Raw genomic sequence first — 20,372 nt, 5'->3', positions numbered from 1 at the left:
TATCAAACACTAGGCTAGAAGCTAGCTAATAGTTTGATGCTAGCATACCAGCCAATATGACAACCAAATAAAAAAATATTTGTTGCTGAAAACAGCTGGTCAAACTAGAAATGTGGGGGGATTTGACAGCATAGTGACACTTGCGTCATGACTCTTACAGTAGCCGGGACCAGCTGTTTTTTTATCCATGTATGAAGCTGTTTTTCAATGTGTTTCTATGGGCTAATAGCAGTAAAGTCAAATTCAATTGTGCATTGTGGGTAGGTCAGAAGATATCCCCAAATATACATTTATTAATATGTAAAAATGCTAAAACATAAGTATGGTTGTAGTTATATGTAACCAGATTGTGACTACAACCAAGTTACTAAGTTTTTGACCACACTGTGTTTTTACTTTAGCAAGTAAAAACACATGCTTCCTACGCTTCAACTAGCCCAGACTAGAGAGCGCTGGACAGGGAAATGTGTCCAACTCATCATGCCAAATTAGGTGACACATTAAATCAAACCAATTAGCGCCAGTAGGAATTAGCATTCCAACAACACACATAGCTAGAAAGCGACAATGGACCAAAGTCTCTATGACAGTTATCGCTATACTGTAGGGCCATCTCTACTATGTAGGACACTCCTGTCTTGTTATCATCAAAGAGAGAGAGAGCATGCTTCCTATTTTTTTTTTAACTACCTTGGGTCAATTCAACTGTCATACAGCCAAATGAATGCCAATTCACATAAATACTCAATCACAATACACGTCAATAATATAATACAAATATATGATATGCTTTTATCAAAATACCCTTACAGTAGTGGCAGTGTGTGAATATATTTTCTTATGGATTGACCCTAGCGGTAATCAAACCAAAGATCCTGACGTTATAAGTGCCATGCTCTACCAACTTAAAAACTTAAAACTTACAAACAGGACCCCTTCATCATCTACCACACAGAGAACCCCCAACACACCCCAGATCAATCCTGCACCAGAAAGAAATCTATGTAGGTTGGTGTGGGAAAGATGTGCCCCTTGGCCGCAACCTTCTAAATCAACAAGCAACAAATTACTGTATTTTGTAAGACTTTTGTGCGTATTGTACTTTTGTGCACTGTGTCCAGTGAAGAAGTCTTCACATTTGGAGTGGAAGATCCTAACCCTATTGATTCAGTGGTAGGGAGAGAACAAGAAGGAGGAGGACACGGGGGAGGGGGGGAGGAGTAGAAGGGATGATAAAGAGGAGGGAGTAGAGGGCTTGGAAGGGATGAGGAAGAAAAAGGAGGCTAGACACCTGTGGTGCAGCACGGCAGCCTTCTAAATTAGGGGGTTCGATTAAACTGGCCCGGTTTGCACCGGGTTCTGGCCTGTCACGTGACCATGCGAAGCCGGTGAGGGAGGCGTGCCTTGCTCAAATCCAAATACTAATCTATGCCGCATATTGCCAACAACTCTTTTCCATAAAATAGATGTTTGAATTTTCAAACTAGTTATCATTGGGAAAACAGATAAAGCGTTTTTATCATAAGCCATCACTTTTGCATGTGAAAACACAGAATCCTACTCACTACTCCATGTGCTTAAAATACGTCATTTTTCTTTTGAGGTGACTCGGCCGTCGGCCTGAGCGGGGCACCAGGATCACGGCCGGGAGGCAGCCCGGTTCCAAAACGAATGCAATCACTTTTCACCGATGGCAAACTCCGCCCACCCGGACCAGCTTCATCGAATCCCCTCATTGACTCCCTTCAAGGTGCGAGGCTCTCACTCTATTAGGGAGAGCTCTCTTGAGAGTACACGTGAGCGGTATGATTGGGACATTTGTGTTTTGCTGTGTTTAAGCTTTAGCTAAATTCTGTAAAAGTCCGAACCGTGTATAGCTGAAGAGCCAGGACTGCATTTGCCTTTTTCTAAATAACAGCCTCTCTGTTTGCACTGCGCTCCTGTCTCCTGTGCCTTTACCTTTGAGTCAATGTCTATGCCCGACCCCCAGACAGTGTAAAACCCCTTGCACTGTCACAATAACAAATGTAAAATTTTGTTTAAAATGTCTTACCCCCCTCTGAGTGTCTGTGTGTGTGCACGTGTGTGTGCACGTGTGTGTGCGTGTGGGTGTGGGTGGGTGGGTCGGAGGATCATGTCCAGCTCTTAAATTAATTGGATATTCGTGTCTGGCAGAAAAAGCAGACTGCCTACCATCCAGTGTAGTCAGCGACATCCTACTTATGCTCTCACACACAACTAATGTGCTTAAAGAACACTCCCTTAACTTGTACACACCCACTCACTCACTCACTCACGCACGCACGCAAACTTGGACACACACACAAACGCAATACATTACTCACACAGACATGCACACTACACGACTCACACGTTCCCACACACCCTAGTCCCTTTCCCCCCGAAGCACCATTCTTTTTTCATTTTTTTTTTTCATATAAAGGTATGTACACACTTCCCTAAAACAATGCATAAACACATACTATACAAAAACACACTATTACCTTGCATATTTTTCTATCTTTCCACAGGGCATTTCTCTTTGTTAGCCTTTAGGGTGTGAAATGTGTTATAGTGTGTAATGGGTTAGCGAAACATTACGACAGGAGAGCATGAGTGTTAGTGGGTTTAAGCTCTAATCCACTATGGAGAGGAGAAAGAAAGAGGACAAATCAGAGAGGGCCACGGGGAGAGAGGGCCACGTGACATCTACAGGTTATCCAGTCATTTGAATACCAGAGGTAGACTGACACAAGGAGATGAGATGAGGAGTGGAACCCCCTTCCCAGACAAATGTGGCACACGGTTGTGAACTCGTTGTCGTCGTGGTCTCTGTAACAACCGGGTAAAGAAATCATGGGAAAGTCATAAACTGGGTGTTATCTGGTCAGATTACAAACAAATAAATACGTATTTTCTGGTTGCTAAATAGATGTTAACACAATTTCCTTCTACAACCAGTGTTCAATACCGTGATGTTCTCTGGGTTGACTGTTGACATGGCATAACGCACACACAGCATTGCGTGCATGCACACAAGCACGCAATGCTGTGTGTGCGTTATGCCATGTATGCGTGCAAGCGAGCGTGTGTGTGCATGTAGTATCATTCCCCATTGTGTTTGAGAGCGCTAGCTGAAAGATGAGTGGTAATTATAGAAGCGTTGTACGGTAATCTGCTCTTCCGCCTCAGATACGACACTCAAGAGACATCACACACACACACACACACACACACAGACCGATATACGTGCACACATCTCATACACACAGAGAAATATACATGCATATGTGCAAAAACACGAACAAAGAAACACACACTGAGAACAGTATGCTACAACAGGCTGCGAGGGAGTTACAGTATTTCTAGAGGGCTACATTTCTCTTCTATCAAAAGCTGATGGTTAGAGACCACCCACACTACCTTAAAGTTACACAGGTCAGTCTCACAACAAGCACACATCTTATACACACACACACACACACACACACACACACACACACACACACACACACACACACACACACACACACACACACACACACACACACACACACACACACACACACACACACACACACACACACACACACACACACAGCATGCAAGCAGAGTTCCAGAGTTAAGAGAAGGAGTTCTGAGTCACCAGTCCTTCTTCGCACAACATATCTTTCTCTCATTTTCACACACACACACACACACACACACACACACACACACACACACACACACACACACACACACACACACACACACACACACACACACACACACACACACACACACACACACACTCCCGGACTATGTAATGTAGCAAGCAGGTATAATGATAGACAGATGGACAGCTCACACATCAGCAGCTAGGATATGCACCCTCTAATTATCCACTATCAACTCGATGAACAGCTCTGACTGACAACTCTGAGATCGCCGTGTGTGTGTGTGGTTAGACCACCATTAGCTGTGCCTCTGCTTGTACTTTCCTCCTCCCACGCTACCTTAAAGGCAAGTCACATGCACTTTACAGACAGCAGTATTGTCAAATCCTATCTCGTGTGTTTGTTTCCATAATAGACCCAGGGATGGAGACCAGTAGCTAATCTGCATCTATTGTTTCACCACAGGGGAGCTGATCTACATAAAACATGTCTTGACACATACCATTAAAACAAACCACATTACTGTCTACCAGCGCTCTCCTCATAGGCTAGCACAGTCATGTGGAATACGGACCACCCGGGGCTATTCTTCAGTTCCTAATTTCTACAAACCCATCTAGGGATGGGTGTTAAAAATGTGCATAGGGCGGGCCCTGTGGTGCAATGCATCATGATACACTGTAACGGAAAACGGTCATGTATGCGGTAATTTGGGGTATTACGAACAATAAAACACTGTGAAACGTTTTACTGCAGCATACTGTAAACGATGGTGCATTGTGGGAAAATGTTGTGGGTGGGAGAAAAAATGGCTGTATTTCAAGCTGTGCTGTAATTCAATCCCACAGAAAACAGTAACCTACAGTATCTTTGGAACGGCAAAAACCTTTTGACCAGGTGCATGGTATTGTTGCTTCTGGCTCATTTACATATTTTGAAACGTGGCTATATGTGTTGCACAAGAGAGGCAGAGATGAAGCAAGAGGGTCCATTCCAGTCCCGTTAAAATCTGTCCAAGCGGGAAATATTGAATGCGTTTTATGGGCTTAATGGGCTTATTCTGCGACTCCCATTGTTAGGACAAGACAAGACCACCTGGTCATTATAGACAGTATCCCTGGTTGCATCCGTTGGTAAGAGGGATGTACCAATTTAACTGGCATGTGGTAGTAGTGCACCATCCATTTAAAATGTATAGGAGACAGATTGGAGTGGCAGCAAGTCTTATACCTTTTAATGGGGCGGCAGGTAGCCTAGTGGTAAGAGTGTTGGACTAGTAACCGAAAGGTTGCAAGATCGAATCCCCGAGCTGGCAAGGTAAAAATCTGTCGTTCTGCTCCTGAACAAGGCAGTTAACCCACTGTTCCTAGGCCGTCATTGAAAATAAGAAATTGTTCATAACTGACTTGCCTAGTTAAATAAAGGTATAAATATGTTAATGGATGAGCATTATGCAATGTCTTTTTGGTATTTTTTGCCCTGTATTCGCTGCCCGTTTGGAAACTTTTGTTAAGACCTCTAGAAGTGCAACTGATATAAAACACCAACTATTCATTGTTATGATGTAATGTGTAAACAAATTACCAAATATTCATTGTTATGATGTCATGTGTAAACAAATTACCAAATATTCATTGTTATGATGTAATGTGTAAACAAATTACCAAATATTCATTGTTATGATGTAATGTGTAAACAAATTAACCTAACAGCCAACCTGCTTGCCCCAATCCTATGTAATTACAGTAAAATACTGTGAAATACAAACCCCATCTCCCCTCAATGAATTTAATTAATCCATCTATTAATGAATCAATTCATTCATTACATTTACAGTAGCATTATAGCCTTTTTTTACAGTAAATGATACAGTATTGTACTAAAGCAATTGCACACAAGACAACTTTTTTAGCATGGCTGCGCTGCGTCATAGTTATGAGTCAGAGCCGAGTACCATAGATCAGCACAGCCATGCTAAAAAAGTTGGTTTGCACATCCTCGAGTGTACAATTGCTTTTCTACAACGGGTTACCAATTAGATTTAAAAAAATGTTATTTTGATAAATGTATACATAGGCTACTATTTCATCCCTCAACAAAAATATAGGCACATCTATGGTTACTGGCCAAGCCGGCTGGCCGTTCATTCTATCGGTTGGGTTGCCAGAAACGCAAAAGTATTTTTGTTCTATAGCTATTGACGCGACCCAGTTGTTCATTCTAAATGTTCATGGCAACGCTCTTATCCCTTGCTTGATAGCTAGCCAACTACGGCTAACACACTCAGGTCAAACAGTGCAGCTATGATAACAGCAAAATAGCTGCATTTGCTTTTGTTTAAGCTCTTTTGGATACATCCATAACAATGAGCTAATGATGTGCGATTTTGCCGGACATAGACAATGTGCTCGCTTGTCAGGACACTGTTCAGAGGAGCTAGCCAACTACACAGCTAACGCAATCACTTCAATCTGAAGCTGGTAATACAAAAAACTAGCTGCATTTCATGTCGTTTGACCTGTTTTTCTATTGACATTTCTTTGTATATATCCATAAAAATGATTCACGATTTCAACTGGTTGAGAAAAGATGTACGTTCATTCTATCGTTTGCCAGACAGTCGTGAAGTCTTTATGTTCTTTATCTATGTATGCCACCCAGTCATTAGTTCTAAATGTGCAGTTGCCATACTGGCTAGCAACGTTCTTATCCCTTGCTTGCAAACCGTGCAACTAGAATAACAGCAAAGTAACGGCATTTAATTTATTTGTAAATATCCATAAAAAGTATGCTTACTCATGGTTTTGACTGGCTGAGAAAATATGTCCATCTAGTCCTGACACATTCATTCTCAACCGGACATTGGAGATCGAATTTCAATATTGAAACGATGCTGAAAATGTCGAGAGATAGACAGCAAAGCTTGTAAAAAAAAAAACGTTTTGCTGTTGGTTAGGCTAGAAGAAAGGGGAAATAATGTCTAGATGTTTCTTTTTACAGGGGAGATCAAGTTAATGAATTGGCTGACTGGGCTGATGGGACACTGGATGCGTAGGGATTTCTCAGATGGAACAGAAAGTGAGATGCCCATTTCTGAGTCATAGGCTTACCCATGCTAAACTGGTTTATTGGTATGGCTTAGAATGCGTCTCAACCTATCACAATGCTTGTTTTGACCAACCTGTTGTAGAATGCGTTTCATTACACAGTACTCGCTTTGATACTGTATTTAGATTACAGTAGGTAGGTGTACTGCAATATGAAATACAGTAAATTACTTGCAACTTTGCTGCCTGTAAGATACTGTCAAATTCACGGCAATCCCTTTAGCCATTCAAACCACATTTCCATCCACAGTTTTTATGCAATTGAAGTCATACCGTATAGTTTTTTTTTGCGACAGCTGTGATGGGAACAGGTAGTTTCGGTACAATAAATGCCAATAGATAATTTGTTCGTTCGACATGGTGGGATCTTTTTGTGTCTGTAAAATGAATGACGCGAGAAATGGTGGTGGAAATACCTTTACGCGCAAATATTGATAGAATAACCATCATATCAAAGTAAAGTCATGCGATGATATGGTGTGTGGTCCTGCCACTATGACTCAAGAAACCATGCAGTTTATTAGGTTACAGATGGAATAAGTTATGAGGAAATTCACAGGGTGGTGAAAGTGCACGGTGATCTTGATGCTCCTTTCAAAGAAATATCGAGGGTCCAATTCTGGTGACATGATTGACGCTTGACTGCTGTTTGACAGATACAAATATTATCCATAATAACATCATCATGTACAATAGACTAGCCTGCCCGCACTGTATCTGCGAGCTGTTGGCTAGAGCGCAGATGCCAAGACCAGAGTAGACACATTTGCTATTTAACGTAATAGTTTTTGTGACAAATCTATCGGTAGAGTTGAAAATACGATGGAAACACATTGAACTTTAGATTTGTATTTGGTACATGAAAAAGTACATTTTGTGTGCACTACCTCATCACACACTGACTTTTATCCGCAACACGTCCTTTTGGTGGAAACACCACTAGTGGGAAAATACGGATATTTTTTAAGGTAGATCTTAGAATATTTGCATATAAATGTGTCACCAATTGGATGGAAACTTAGCTACTGACAGCTTTCTAAAATCCATTAAACAAAGTCAGGATGGGAATTGCTCCCCTGCACTAGCTCACTTATTCACACCTTCACTTTAGAAAGTCATCTGACTTCCCTTCACACGAACAAGGGAAGAAGGGACCTTTAGAAAAACTTGATCTGTGAGCAAGACAAAGGAGAAGTAAAGAAAATGAGAAGAAAGCATATTATGGCTAGTCTAGGGTCATGTTCACGAGATGACAGGAAAAATACCCTTCAACTATTTGCGGCTGACAGAAAACGTTTGGAGAGCACAGGCCATTGTCAGGTTATTGCAGGAACAAAAGCATCAACTTCTAAAGAACATCTCTAAATTCTTATTTTAGAGATTACTATTAAACGTTAAACCCTTCTGTTTGTCCAATGGAATGTCTTTCTGGTTCAGTCTTGGCTTAAAGTAACAGAGACAGCACACAGAGCCTCCCCAATAATCCCTCTAGTGGATTCTGGAGCTTGCCTTTCAGCTGTTCATACAGAACCGAGGGACAGACTGATTCTAAATGATCTTTCCGGGAAGAACTTTCCCATTTGCAGCCTCACAACCTCACCCCCCCAAAAACAAGTCAAAGCTTACAGACTAGACAGGCATTGATCCTCAAAAACACACACGCGCGCATGCACGCACAAACAGACACACGCCCGTCAGAGCAAAGTCCATAGACTTAGATTGACTAATTCTAAGAACAACTCATTCTAATTCTATGTGAGCCCCCACAGTCAGACCTCCTGGCTAGGACCCAGGAATGGAATCATAGCTTTATTTGTTATGCATTAAATTGGCTACAAATGGTTGTGTAGCTCCTAATGCAGCAGCAGTAGAGTAGTGATGTTAGATTAGATTGGCCCAGCACAGTCCCTGGGCAGACAAAGAGTAGTGTGTGTGTGTATGTGTGTGTCTGCTTGTGTGTGTCCGGCAGCCAGTGCATGGCCTGCCTCTTGTAGAGTAACAATATTTTTGTCCACAAATGCTATCATTTTAATCCAGCAGCTGGCACTAAACAGACAAATGGTGTTTCATGGTACATCACCGAGCCAATGTAATTAAGGAATGGCAGTGTTTGGAAAGCTTGCAAAGCACACACAATAACATACACACACACACGCACACTCACACTCACACTCACACTCACACTCACACTCACACTCACACTCACACTCACACACACACTCACACACACACACACACACACACACACACACACACACACACACACACACACACAGACACACACACACACACACACACACCACCACCACCAGTAGCACTATAAACTCAAATAGTTTAGCATGGCAAAGCTCATTAAATATAGAACCCAAGATAATTCAGTCCACAACTATTTTGCAAAACAGTCCTAAAAATTAGAAAGCAGATGTTGGTTTGTGTGATTAGAAAAGGCACACTTTCACTAACATGACAACCTTTATTTTATATCACCAAGACTTCAAGGCCAGCACCAATGTCTCCAATCCAGATGCGCTTTGAGCATCTCAACCTGACAGCCAATGGACTCTCGTAGAAAAGCCAGGTCAGCAAAATTGAGCGCCACGCACAGATTCCATCGCCATGCACTAACAATTCACGCAACAACATGCATGCGAACACAACAAAAGATACAATATGACATATACACAATTATATATCATAATCAATATATACATTGTATGATTAGATGCGGTTATTAAAGGGTGATCGCTTTTTTTAAAGACTACGATATAGCCTTCATTATCTGCTTTAACACTTTATGCACAACAGGTCGCGCACTAAATGACAATTGAGAAGCATCGAAAGTAGACTAGCACAAGCTTAAAACAATTTTATAAGCAACCGTTTTAGGATATATTGGCTACACAACTATTCCAGTTTTTCGAGAGTCATATGGCATCTTTCACTGGTCTAATAAAGCCGGGGCTGGGAAAGCCCATCACTCACCAGTCAGCTGGTCATACGATCCATCCAATTCTCTGGAATCAGACAAGCTTTGCTCCCGGTTTTTAGTCTTCATATTTCCCGGTGATGGAACGGAAACTATGGAGGATAAATCTCAGTTGTGTTTTATGGTGTTTTATGTCTCCTTTAATCATGTGTAGTTAACGGTTGATAAAATGTTATTCAATGACAAGCCCGTTGGTAGGCTGTTAATTCGTTATTTCAGTTTCAGTCCGGACTGCTCTGGTGATGTGCGTTCTCCGCTACCCAAACTGGCTTCCGTCTCTCTCCGCCAGTGAGCGACACGCGCTTGTTGCCTGCGAACACACACATTTACACACACACTCACACACTAGGATTATCAGGCTTTTGGTCACCGGACTGATTCGAGCAAGCGCACAAAAGCGATACTCCTCTCCATAGACGCGGGAAATGGGGTGCTGAGGGTGGTGCAGCAAACCCTGAAAATCGGAATAAAAAAATTAAAACAAATCACAAAAATTGTGCACTGGGCATTTGCGGAGTGCACTTGTATTTGCGCGCCTATATAGCCATCTCTAGCATAGGCGATTTTTTTTTTTTTTTCCACAAAAATGACTCACCACCTGGATTCGGTCCTAGACTCAGAGCTACAAAATGGTATATCATACAGTGCATTTGAGGAAACAATGGGAAAGTAATTCTGCTTTGAAAGTTGATCAACTTGTAAATTCACTTTGAGAAAACAGTCTTTCAATGTTTTGTTACTATTATTGGAGAGCCCTTCTTTGTCTACACCCATTCAGCATTGTTCACACCCTCTTAAGCCTTAGGCACACCACCTCTTAAAGGGTTGATCCGTGCATTCTGTACTAACTTTCCAGCTACTTCCAGACATCTAAGTGAGAGAGAACAGCTCACTGAACATTACTCGCCATAGCAGAGCTGGTTAGGCTGTTACAGTATGTTATCCAGTGCATTGGTGACTGCTACTGTGCTGTCAGATTGTCCATTCGTAAGTTCAGAGTGTTTCGTGTTCAGAGCGCACACTGGACGCTCTGGCCAATAAGCAGGGTTGTTCCGAAAGCTCTGACCTCACAACGACAGTCAAGCACCCAAGCTAACTTGCTAACATTGGCTAGCTACTTCCAGGTACATAATGAGAGAACACCCCACTTTGACCATTTTACTCCCCCTAGTAGAGCTGGTTAGGCAGTTTTCATTCTATCCAGAGCGTTGGTGAATGTAACTATGCTGCTGGCTACAATTGAATTACACTTTGTTGCCGATGTTTACTGACAATGGACATATTCAACAGATGTTGAGAGTTCAAAAATTAATCAGTTATTCTGCGCTCTGGCATGCTAAAATGAGAGTATTTTGTTAAGAAATGTAGCTAGATAGCTAGCTAGGTAAACAATTAATGCATTAATCTGCAGGTAGCTAACCAACCAGGTTCTATGGCTATAACTAGTCAAGCAAATGCGTCTGAGATACGATGAATAAGATCATACACATAACATTAGCTAGTGACCCAGCCAGCTAACGTTAGCTAGCTAACAGTACACTTGAAATGAAACCACTTTCTGTCAAAATTAGAAACGTGTAATATCTGAAAATGTAGCTAGCTAGACTATCTTACCAGTATACATCATGGTTGGACGCGTCTCCTGTCTGATACCATGCACGGTGTAATCCGGGCTGATGTTTTCCTCCATCTCCTTATCTATCATTCTCGAATTCCACTGTTTTCAAAACTCGGTCCTCCAGAAAGTGGAGAGCATACACATAACGTTAGATAGCTAACAGTTCACATTTAACTTGACATTAGGTTTATGCAGTTTTACTACACAATACATAAAAAAAGCAGCGTTTGACACGATTGCCTAGACATACTGACCAGCTCCAATAGACAGACACGTGCTATATGGCAGACCAATTCAAACTCATCTCTCGGCATGTCCAGCCTACTCATTATCTCAGCCAATCATGACTAGCGGGAAGGTTGCTCACTTTTTCTGGCTAAACCAGCTAGGGTCGTAATTTAACAATTTTTTTCGTATTTACAGATGGCATACACGTTTGATATTAAGGCACATGAAAGTTCACATGTTCGAGAAGAAAAAAAACGCATTTTGATTAAAAAAACATTTTTTACATTCAAACCGCTCTCCTGTGAAGTTGTGACTTGCGACATTTGCCTAGTTTCCTGAATCGTGTCACAAAAGTAGTGCACTGGGCCTTTACTAGTCCTGTATTAGCAGACTGACATAGCCTTCTGTAGCACAGACCAAAACAATTGTACAGAGCCACAATATATCTTAGTTTATTGCATAAATCGTGCATGCATTGGATTGCAATGATGGTGCGGTAAAATAAACCAGTCCAGTGTAATGAATTACAGTGTAGGCTAATCCAAGTGTAGGATTTGGCACAATGTAAATGGAGAAAAAGGCTACAATGTGGTCAGCGGCAGATCAAAATAATGGCAGAAAGTCTCCAGGTGAACGGAGGAGTTGTCCATGGTGATGTCATTCAAGGTACTGTATTTACCCTGTTCGTAATGAGCATGTGACAGTTGCATTTTGGCTTCTGCTCAGATGGATGAAGCCAGCAGGGAACACATGCAGCATACAGACATCACCGGCTAGTGCTATTTTCTTTTAGATGAGGGAGAGCAAAAAGTATGTAAATTACATCATCATTTCCTCAATCAAAGTTTGTACCGACAGATGTAGCCTATTGAATAGCTTATCATGGCTCTTCAACCCTGTTCTTGGAGTAATACCGTCACTCCAACCCTAGTTGTAACTAACCCGATTCATCTTATAAACCAGCTAATTATTAGAATCAGATGCGCTAGATTAGGGTTGGAACAGGGTTGAATCGCCCTGTTATAAAATAAACTACCGGTCAAAAGTTTTAGAACACCTACTCATTCAAGGGTTTTTCTTTATTTTTTACTATTTTCTACATTGTAGAATAATAGTGAAGACATCAAAACTATGAAATAACACATATGGAATCATGTAGTAACTAAAAAGTGTTAAACAAATCAAAATATTGGAAGGACCGACGCCGGAGACGAGAATCAGGTACGGGGAGTTGACATTTAATTAGGAACAGACAAAGAGCAAGGCAGAAACAGCGGCAGCCTACAGATAGACAATGACAAACGACAATCAATGCAGCAGCGGGGAACAGAGATGGGGAACTGAGAAATATGGGGGAGGTAATAAACAGGTGATTGAGTCCAATAATCGCTGATGAACGTGATGGGGGAAAGCGACAGCTGTGATGGGAACAGGTAGTTTCGGTACAATAAATGCCAATAGATAATTTGTTCGTTCGACATGGTGGGATCTTTTTGTGTCTGTAAAATGAATGACGCGAGAAATGGTGGTGGAAATACCTTTACGCGCAAATATTGATAGAATAACCATCATATCAAAGTAAAGTCATGCGATGATATGGTGTGTGGTCCTGCCACTATGACTCAAGAAACCATGCAGTTTATTAGGTTACAGATGGAATAAGTTATGAGGAAATTCACAGGGTGGTGAAAGTGCACGGTGATCTTGATGCTCCTTTCAAAGAAATATCGAGGGTCCAATTCTGGTGACATGATTGACGCTTGACTGCTGTTTGACAGATACAAATATTATCCATAATAACATCATCATGTACAACAGACTAGCCTGCCCGCACTGTATCTGCGAGCTGTTGGCTAGAGCGCAGATGCCAAGACCAGAGTAGACACATTTGCTATTTAACGTAATAGTTTTTGTGACAAATCTATCGGTAGAGTTGAAAATACGATGGAAACACATTGAACTTTAGATTTGTATTTGGTACATGAAAAAGTACATTTTGTGTGCACTACCTCATCACACACTGACTTTTATCCGCAACACGTCCTTTTGGTGGAAACAACACTAGTGGGAAAATACGGATATTTTTTAAGGTAGATCTTAGAATATTTGCATATAAATGTGTCACCAATTGGATGGAAACTTAGCTACTGACAGCTTTCTAAAATCCATTAAACAAAGTCAGGATGGGAATTGCTCCCCTGCACTAGCTCACTTATTCACACCTTCACTTTAGAAAGTCATCTGACTTCCCTTCACACGAACAAGGGAAGAAGGGACCTTTAGAAAAACTTGATCTGTGAGCAAGACAAAGGAGAAGTAAAGAAAATGAGAAGAAAGCATATTATGGCTAGTCTAGGGTCATGTTCACGAGATGACAGGAAAAATACCCTTCAACTATTTGCGGCTGACAGAAAACGTTTGGAGAGCACAGGCCATTGTCAGGTTATTGCAGGAACAAAAGCATCAACTTCTAAAGAACATCTCTAAATTCTTATTTTAGAGATTACTATTAAACGTTAAACCCTTCTGTTTGTCCAATGGAATGTCTTTCTGGTTCAGTCTTGGCTTAAAGTAACAGAGACAGCACACAGAGCCTCCCCAATAATCCCTCTAGTGGATTCTGGAGCTTGCCTTTCAGCTGTTCATACAGAACCGAGGGACAGACTGATTCTAAATGATCTTTCCGGGAAGAACTTTCCCATTTGCAGCCTCACAACCTCACCCCCCCAAAAACAAGTCAAAGCTTACAGACTAGACAGGCATTGATCCTCAAAAACACACACGCGCGCATGCACGCACAAACAGACACACGCCCGTCAGAGCAAAGTCCATAGACTTAGATTGACTAATTCTAAGAACAACTCATTCTAATTCTATGTGAGCCCCCACAGTCAGACCTCCTGGCTAGGACCCAGGAATGGAATCATAGCTTTATTTGTTATGCATTAAATTGGCTACAAATGGTTGTGTAGCTCCTAATGCAGCAGCAGTAGAGTAGTGATGTTAGATTAGATTGGCCCAGCACAGTCCCTGGGCAGACAAAGAGTAGTGTGTGTGTGTATGTGTGTGTCTGCTTGTGTGTGTCCGGCAGCCAGTGCATGGCCTGCCTCTTGTAGAGTAACAATATTTTTGTCCACAAATGCTATCATTTTAATCCAGCAGCTGGCACTAAACAGACAAATGGTGTTTCATGGTACATCACCGAGCCAATGTAATTAAGGAATGGCAGTGTTTGGAAAGCTTGCAAAGCACACACAATAACATACACACACACACGCACACTCACACTCACACTCACACTCACACTCACACTCACACACACACACACACACACACACACAGACACACACACACACACACACACACCACCACCACCAGTAGCACTATAAACTCAAATAGTTTAGCATGGCAAAGCTCATTAAATATAGAACCCAAGATAATTCAGTCCACAACTATTTTGCAAAACAGTCCTAAAAATTAGAAAGCAGATGTTGGTTTGTGTGATTAGAAAAGGCACACTTTCACTAACATGACAACCTTTATTTTATATCACCAAGACTTCAAGGCCAGCACCAATGTCTCCAATCCAGATGCGCTTTGAGCATCTCAACCTGACAGCCAATGGACTCTCGTAGAAAAGCCAGGTCAGCAAAATTGAGCGCCACGCACAGATTCCATCGCCATGCACTAACAATTCACGCAACAACATGCATGCGAACACAACAAAAGATACAATATGACATATACACAATTATATATCATAATCAATATATACATTGTATGATTAGATGCGGTTATTAAAGGGTGATCGCTTTTTTTAAAGACTACGATATAGCCTTCATTATCTGCTTTAACACTTTATGCACAACAGGTCGCGCACTAAATGACAATTGAGAAGCATCGAAAGTAGACTAGCACAAGCTTAAAACAATTTTATAAGCAACCGTTTTAGGATATATTGGCTACACAACTATTCCAGTTTTTCGAGAGTCATATGGCATCTTTCACTGGTCTAATAAAGCCGGGGCTGGGAAAGCCCATCACTCACCAGTCAGCTGGTCATACGATCCATCCAATTCTCTGGAATCAGACAAGCTTTGCTCCCGGTTTTTAGTCTTCATATTTCCCGGTGATGGAACGGAAACTATGGAGGATAAATCTCAGTTGTGTTTTATGGTGTTTTATGTCTCCTTTAATCATGTGTAGTTAACGGTTGATAAAATGTTATTCAATGACAAGCCCGTTGGTAGGCTGTTAATTCGTTATTTCAGTTTCAGTCCGGACTGCTCTGGTGATGTGCGTTCTCCGCTACCCAAACTGGCTTCCGTCTCTCTCCGCCAGTGAGCGACACGCGCTTGTTGCCTGCGAACACACACATTTACACACACACTCACACACTAGGATTATCAGGCTTTTGGTCACCGGACTGATTCGAGCAAGCGCACAAAAGCGATACTCCTCTCCATAGACGCGGGAAATGGGGTGCTGAGGGTGGTGCAGCAAACCCTGAAAATCGGAATAAAAAAATTAAAACAAATCACAAAAATTGTGCACTGGGCATTTGCGGAGTGCACTTGTATTTGCGCGCCTATATAGCCATCTCTAGCATAGGCGATTTTTTTTTTTTTTTCCACAAAAATGACTCACCACCTGGATTCGGTCCTAGACTCAGAGCTACAAAATGGTATATCATACAGTGCATTTGAGGAAACAATGGGAAAGTAATTCTGCTTTGAAAGTTGATCAACTTGTAAATTCACTTTGAGAAAACAGTCTTTCAATGTTTTGTTACTATTATTGGAGAGCCCTTCTTTGTCTACACCCATTCAGCATTGTTCACACCCTCTTAAGCCTTAGGCACACCACCTCTTAAAGGGTTGATCCGTGCATTCTGTACTAACTTTCCAGCTACTTCCAGACATCTAAGTGAGAGAGAACAGCTCACTGAACATTACTCGCCATAGCAGAGCTGGTTAGGCTGTTACAGTATGTTATCCAGTGCATTGGTGACTGCTACTGTGCTGTCAGATTGTCCATTCGTAAGTTCAGAGTGTTTCGTGTTCAGAGCGCACACTGGACGCTCTGGCCAATAAGCAGGGTTGTTCCGAAAGCTCTGACCTCACAACGACAGTCAAGCACCCAAGCTAACTTGCTAACATTGGCTAGCTACTTCCAGGTACATAATGAGAGAACACCCCACTTTGACCATTTTACTCCCCCTAGTAGAGCTGGTTAGGCAGTTTTCATTCTATCCAGAGCGTTGGTGAATGTAACTATGCTGCTGGCTACAATTGAATTACACTTTGTTGCCGATGTTTACTGACAATGGACATATTCAACAGATGTTGAGAGTTCAAAAATTAATCAGTTATTCTGCGCTCTGGCATGCTAAAATGAGAGTATTTTGTTAAGAAATGTAGCTAGATAGCTAGCTAGGTAAACAATTAATGCATTAATCTGCAGGTAGCTAACCAACCAGGTTCTATGGCTATAACTAGTCAAGCAAATGCGTCTGAGATACGATGAATAAGATCATACACATAACATTAGCTAGTGACCCAGCCAGCTAACGTTAGCTAGCTAACAGTACACTTGAAATGAAACCACTTTCTGTCAAAATTAGAAACGTGTAATATCTGAAAATGTAGCTAGCTAGACTATCTTACCAGTATACATCATGGTTGGACGCGTCTCCTGTCTGATACCATGCACGGTGTAATCCGGGCTGATGTTTTCCTCCATCTCCTTATCTATCATTCTCGAATTCCACTGTTTTCAAAACTCGGTCCTCCAGAAAGTGGAGAGCATACACATAACGTTAGATAGCTAACAGTTCACATTTAACTTGACATTAGGTTTATGCAGTTTTACTACACAATACATAAAAAAAGCAGCGTTTGACACGATTGCCTAGACATACTGACCAGCTCCAATAGACAGACACGTGCTATATGGCAGACCAATTCAAACTCATCTCTCGGCATGTCCAGCCTACTCATTATCTCAGCCAATCATGACTAGCGGGAAGGTTGCTCACTTTTTCTGGCTAAACCAGCTAGGGTCGTAATTTAACAATTTTTTTCGTATTTACAGATGGCATACACGTTTGATATTAAGGCACATGAAAGTTCACATGTTCGAGAAGAAAAAAAACGCATTTTGATTAAAAAAACATTTTTTACATTCAAACCGCTCTCCTGTGAAGTTGTGACTTGCGACATTTGCCTAGTTTCCTGAATCGTGTCACAAAAGTAGTGCACTGGGCCTTTACTAGTCCTGTATTAGCAGACTGACATAGCCTTCTGTAGCACAGACCAAAACAATTGTACAGAGCCACAATATATCTTAGTTTATTGCATAAATCGTGCATGCATTGGATTGCAATGATGGTGCGGTAAAATAAACCAGTCCAGTGTAATGAATTACAGTGTAGGCTAATCCAAGTGTAGGATTTGGCACAATGTAAATGGAGAAAAAGGCTACAATGTGGTCAGCGGCAGATCAAAATAATGGCAGAAAGTCTCCAGGTGAACGGAGGAGTTGTCCATGGTGATGTCATTCAAGGTACTGTATTTACCCTGTTCGTAATGAGCATGTGACAGTTGCATTTTGGCTTCTGCTCAGATGGATGAAGCCAGCAGGGAACACATGCAGCATACAGACATCACCGGCTAGTGCTATTTTCTTTTAGATGAGGGAGAGCAAAAAGTATGTAAATTACATCATCATTTCCTCAATCAAAGTTTGTACCGACAGATGTAGCCTATTGAATAGCTTATCATGGCTCTTCAACCCTGTTCTTGGAGTAATACCGTCACTCCAACCCTAGTTGTAACTAACCCGATTCATCTTATAAACCAGCTAATTATTAGAATCAGATGCGCTAGATTAGGGTTGGAACAGGGTTGAATCGCCCTGTTATAAAATAAACTACCGGTCAAAAGTTTTAGAACACCTACTCATTCAAGGGTTTTTCTTTATTTTTTACTATTTTCTACATTGTAGAATAATAGTGAAGACATCAAAACTATGAAATAACACATATGGAATCATGTAGTAACTAAAAAGTGTTAAACAAATCAAAATATTGGAAGGACCGACGCCGGAGACGAGAATCAGGTACGGGGAGTTGACATTTAATTAGGAACAGACAAAGAGCAAGGCAGAAACAGCGGCAGCCTACAGATAGACAATGACAAACGACAATCAATGCAGCAGCGGGGAACAGAGATGGGGAACTGAGAAATATGGGGGAGGTAATAAACAGGTGATTGAGTCCAATAATCGCTGATGAACGTGATGGGGGAAAGCGACAGCTGTGATGGGAACAGGTAGTTTCGGTACAATAAATGCCAATAGATAATTTGTTCGTTCGACATGGTGGGATCTTTTTGTGTCTGTAAAATGAATGACGCGAGAAATGGTGGTGGAAATACCTTTACGCGCAAATATTGATAGAATAACCATCATATCAAAGTAAAGTCATGCGATGATATGGTGTGTGGTCCTGCCACTATGACTCAAGAAACCATGCAGTTTATTAGGTTACAGATGGAATAAGTTATGAGGAAATTCACAGGGTGGTGAAAGTGCACGGTGATCTTGATGCTCCTTTCAAAGAAATATCGAGGGTCCAATTCTGGTGACATGATTGACGCTTGACTGCTGTTTGACAGATACAAATATTATCCATAATAACATCATCATGTACAACAGACTAGCCTGCCCGCACTGTATCTGCGAGCTGTTGGCTAGAGCGCAGATGCCAAGACCAGAGTAGACACATTTGCTATTTAACGTAATAGTTTTTGTGACAAATCTATCGGTAGAGTTGAAAATACGATGGAAACACATTGAACTTTAGATTTGTATTTGGTACATGAAAAAGTACATTTTGTGTGCACTACCTCATCACACACTGACTTTTATCCGCAACACGTCCTTTTGGTGGAAACAACACTAGTGGGAAAATACGGATATTTTTTAAGGTAGATCTTAGAATATTTGCATATAAATGTGTCACCAATTGGATGGAAACTTAGCTACTGACAGCTTTCTAAAATCCATTAAACAAAGTCAGGATGGGAATTGCTCCCCTGCACTAGCTCACTTATTCACACCTTCACTTTAGAAAGTCATCTGACTTCCCTTCACACGAACAAGGGAAGAAGGGACCTTTAGAAAAACTTGATCTGTGAGCAAGACAAAGGAGAAGTAAAGAAAATGAGAAGAAAGCATATTATGGCTAGTCTAGGGTCATGTTCACGAGATGACAGGAAAAATACCCTTCAACTATTTGCGGCTGACAGAAAACGTTTGGAGAGCACAGGCCATTGTCAGGTTATTGCAGGAACAAAAGCATCAACTTCTAAAGAACATCTCTAAATTCTTATTTTAGAGATTACTATTAAACGTTAAACCCTTCTGTTTGTCCAATGGAATGTCTTTCTGGTTCAGTCTTGGCTTAAAGTAACAGAGACAGCACACAGAGCCTCCCCAATAATCCCTCTAGTGGATTCTGGAGCTTGCCTTTCAGCTGTTCATACAGAACCGAGGGACAGACTGATTCTAAATGATCTTTCCGGGAAGAACTTTCCCATGTGCAGCCTCACAACCTCACCCCCCCAAAACAAGTCAAAGCTTACAGACTAGACAGGCATTGATCCTCAAAAACACACACGCGCGCATGCACGCACAAACAGACACACGCCCGTCAGAGCAAAGTCCATAGAATTAGATTGACTAATTCTAAGAACAACTCGTTCTAATTCTAT

The 20,372-nt window shown here is 41.4% G+C and overlaps 1 protein-coding gene across 1 annotated transcript in view; it reads right to left on the bottom strand.

Moving 5' to 3' along the window:
- Positions 1-9,821, bottom strand: part of kcnip2 (Kv channel interacting protein 2) — a 191,881-nt gene extending 182,060 nt beyond the window's left edge. Inside the window, exon 1 of the mRNA XM_038960845.1 lies at positions 9,749-9,821. Within this exon, the coding sequence (XP_038816773.1) occupies positions 9,749-9,821 (73 nt within the window). The remainder of the gene's footprint in view (positions 1-9,748) is intronic.
- Positions 9,822-20,372: the final 10,551 nt, after the last annotated feature.

Source organism: Salvelinus namaycush, chromosome 22 (genome assembly GCF_016432855.1).
Source record: "Salvelinus namaycush isolate Seneca chromosome 22, SaNama_1.0, whole genome shotgun sequence".
Taxonomy (NCBI): Eukaryota; Metazoa; Chordata; class Actinopteri; order Salmoniformes; family Salmonidae; genus Salvelinus; species Salvelinus namaycush.
This window is presented reverse-complemented; position numbering and strand designations above follow the sequence as displayed.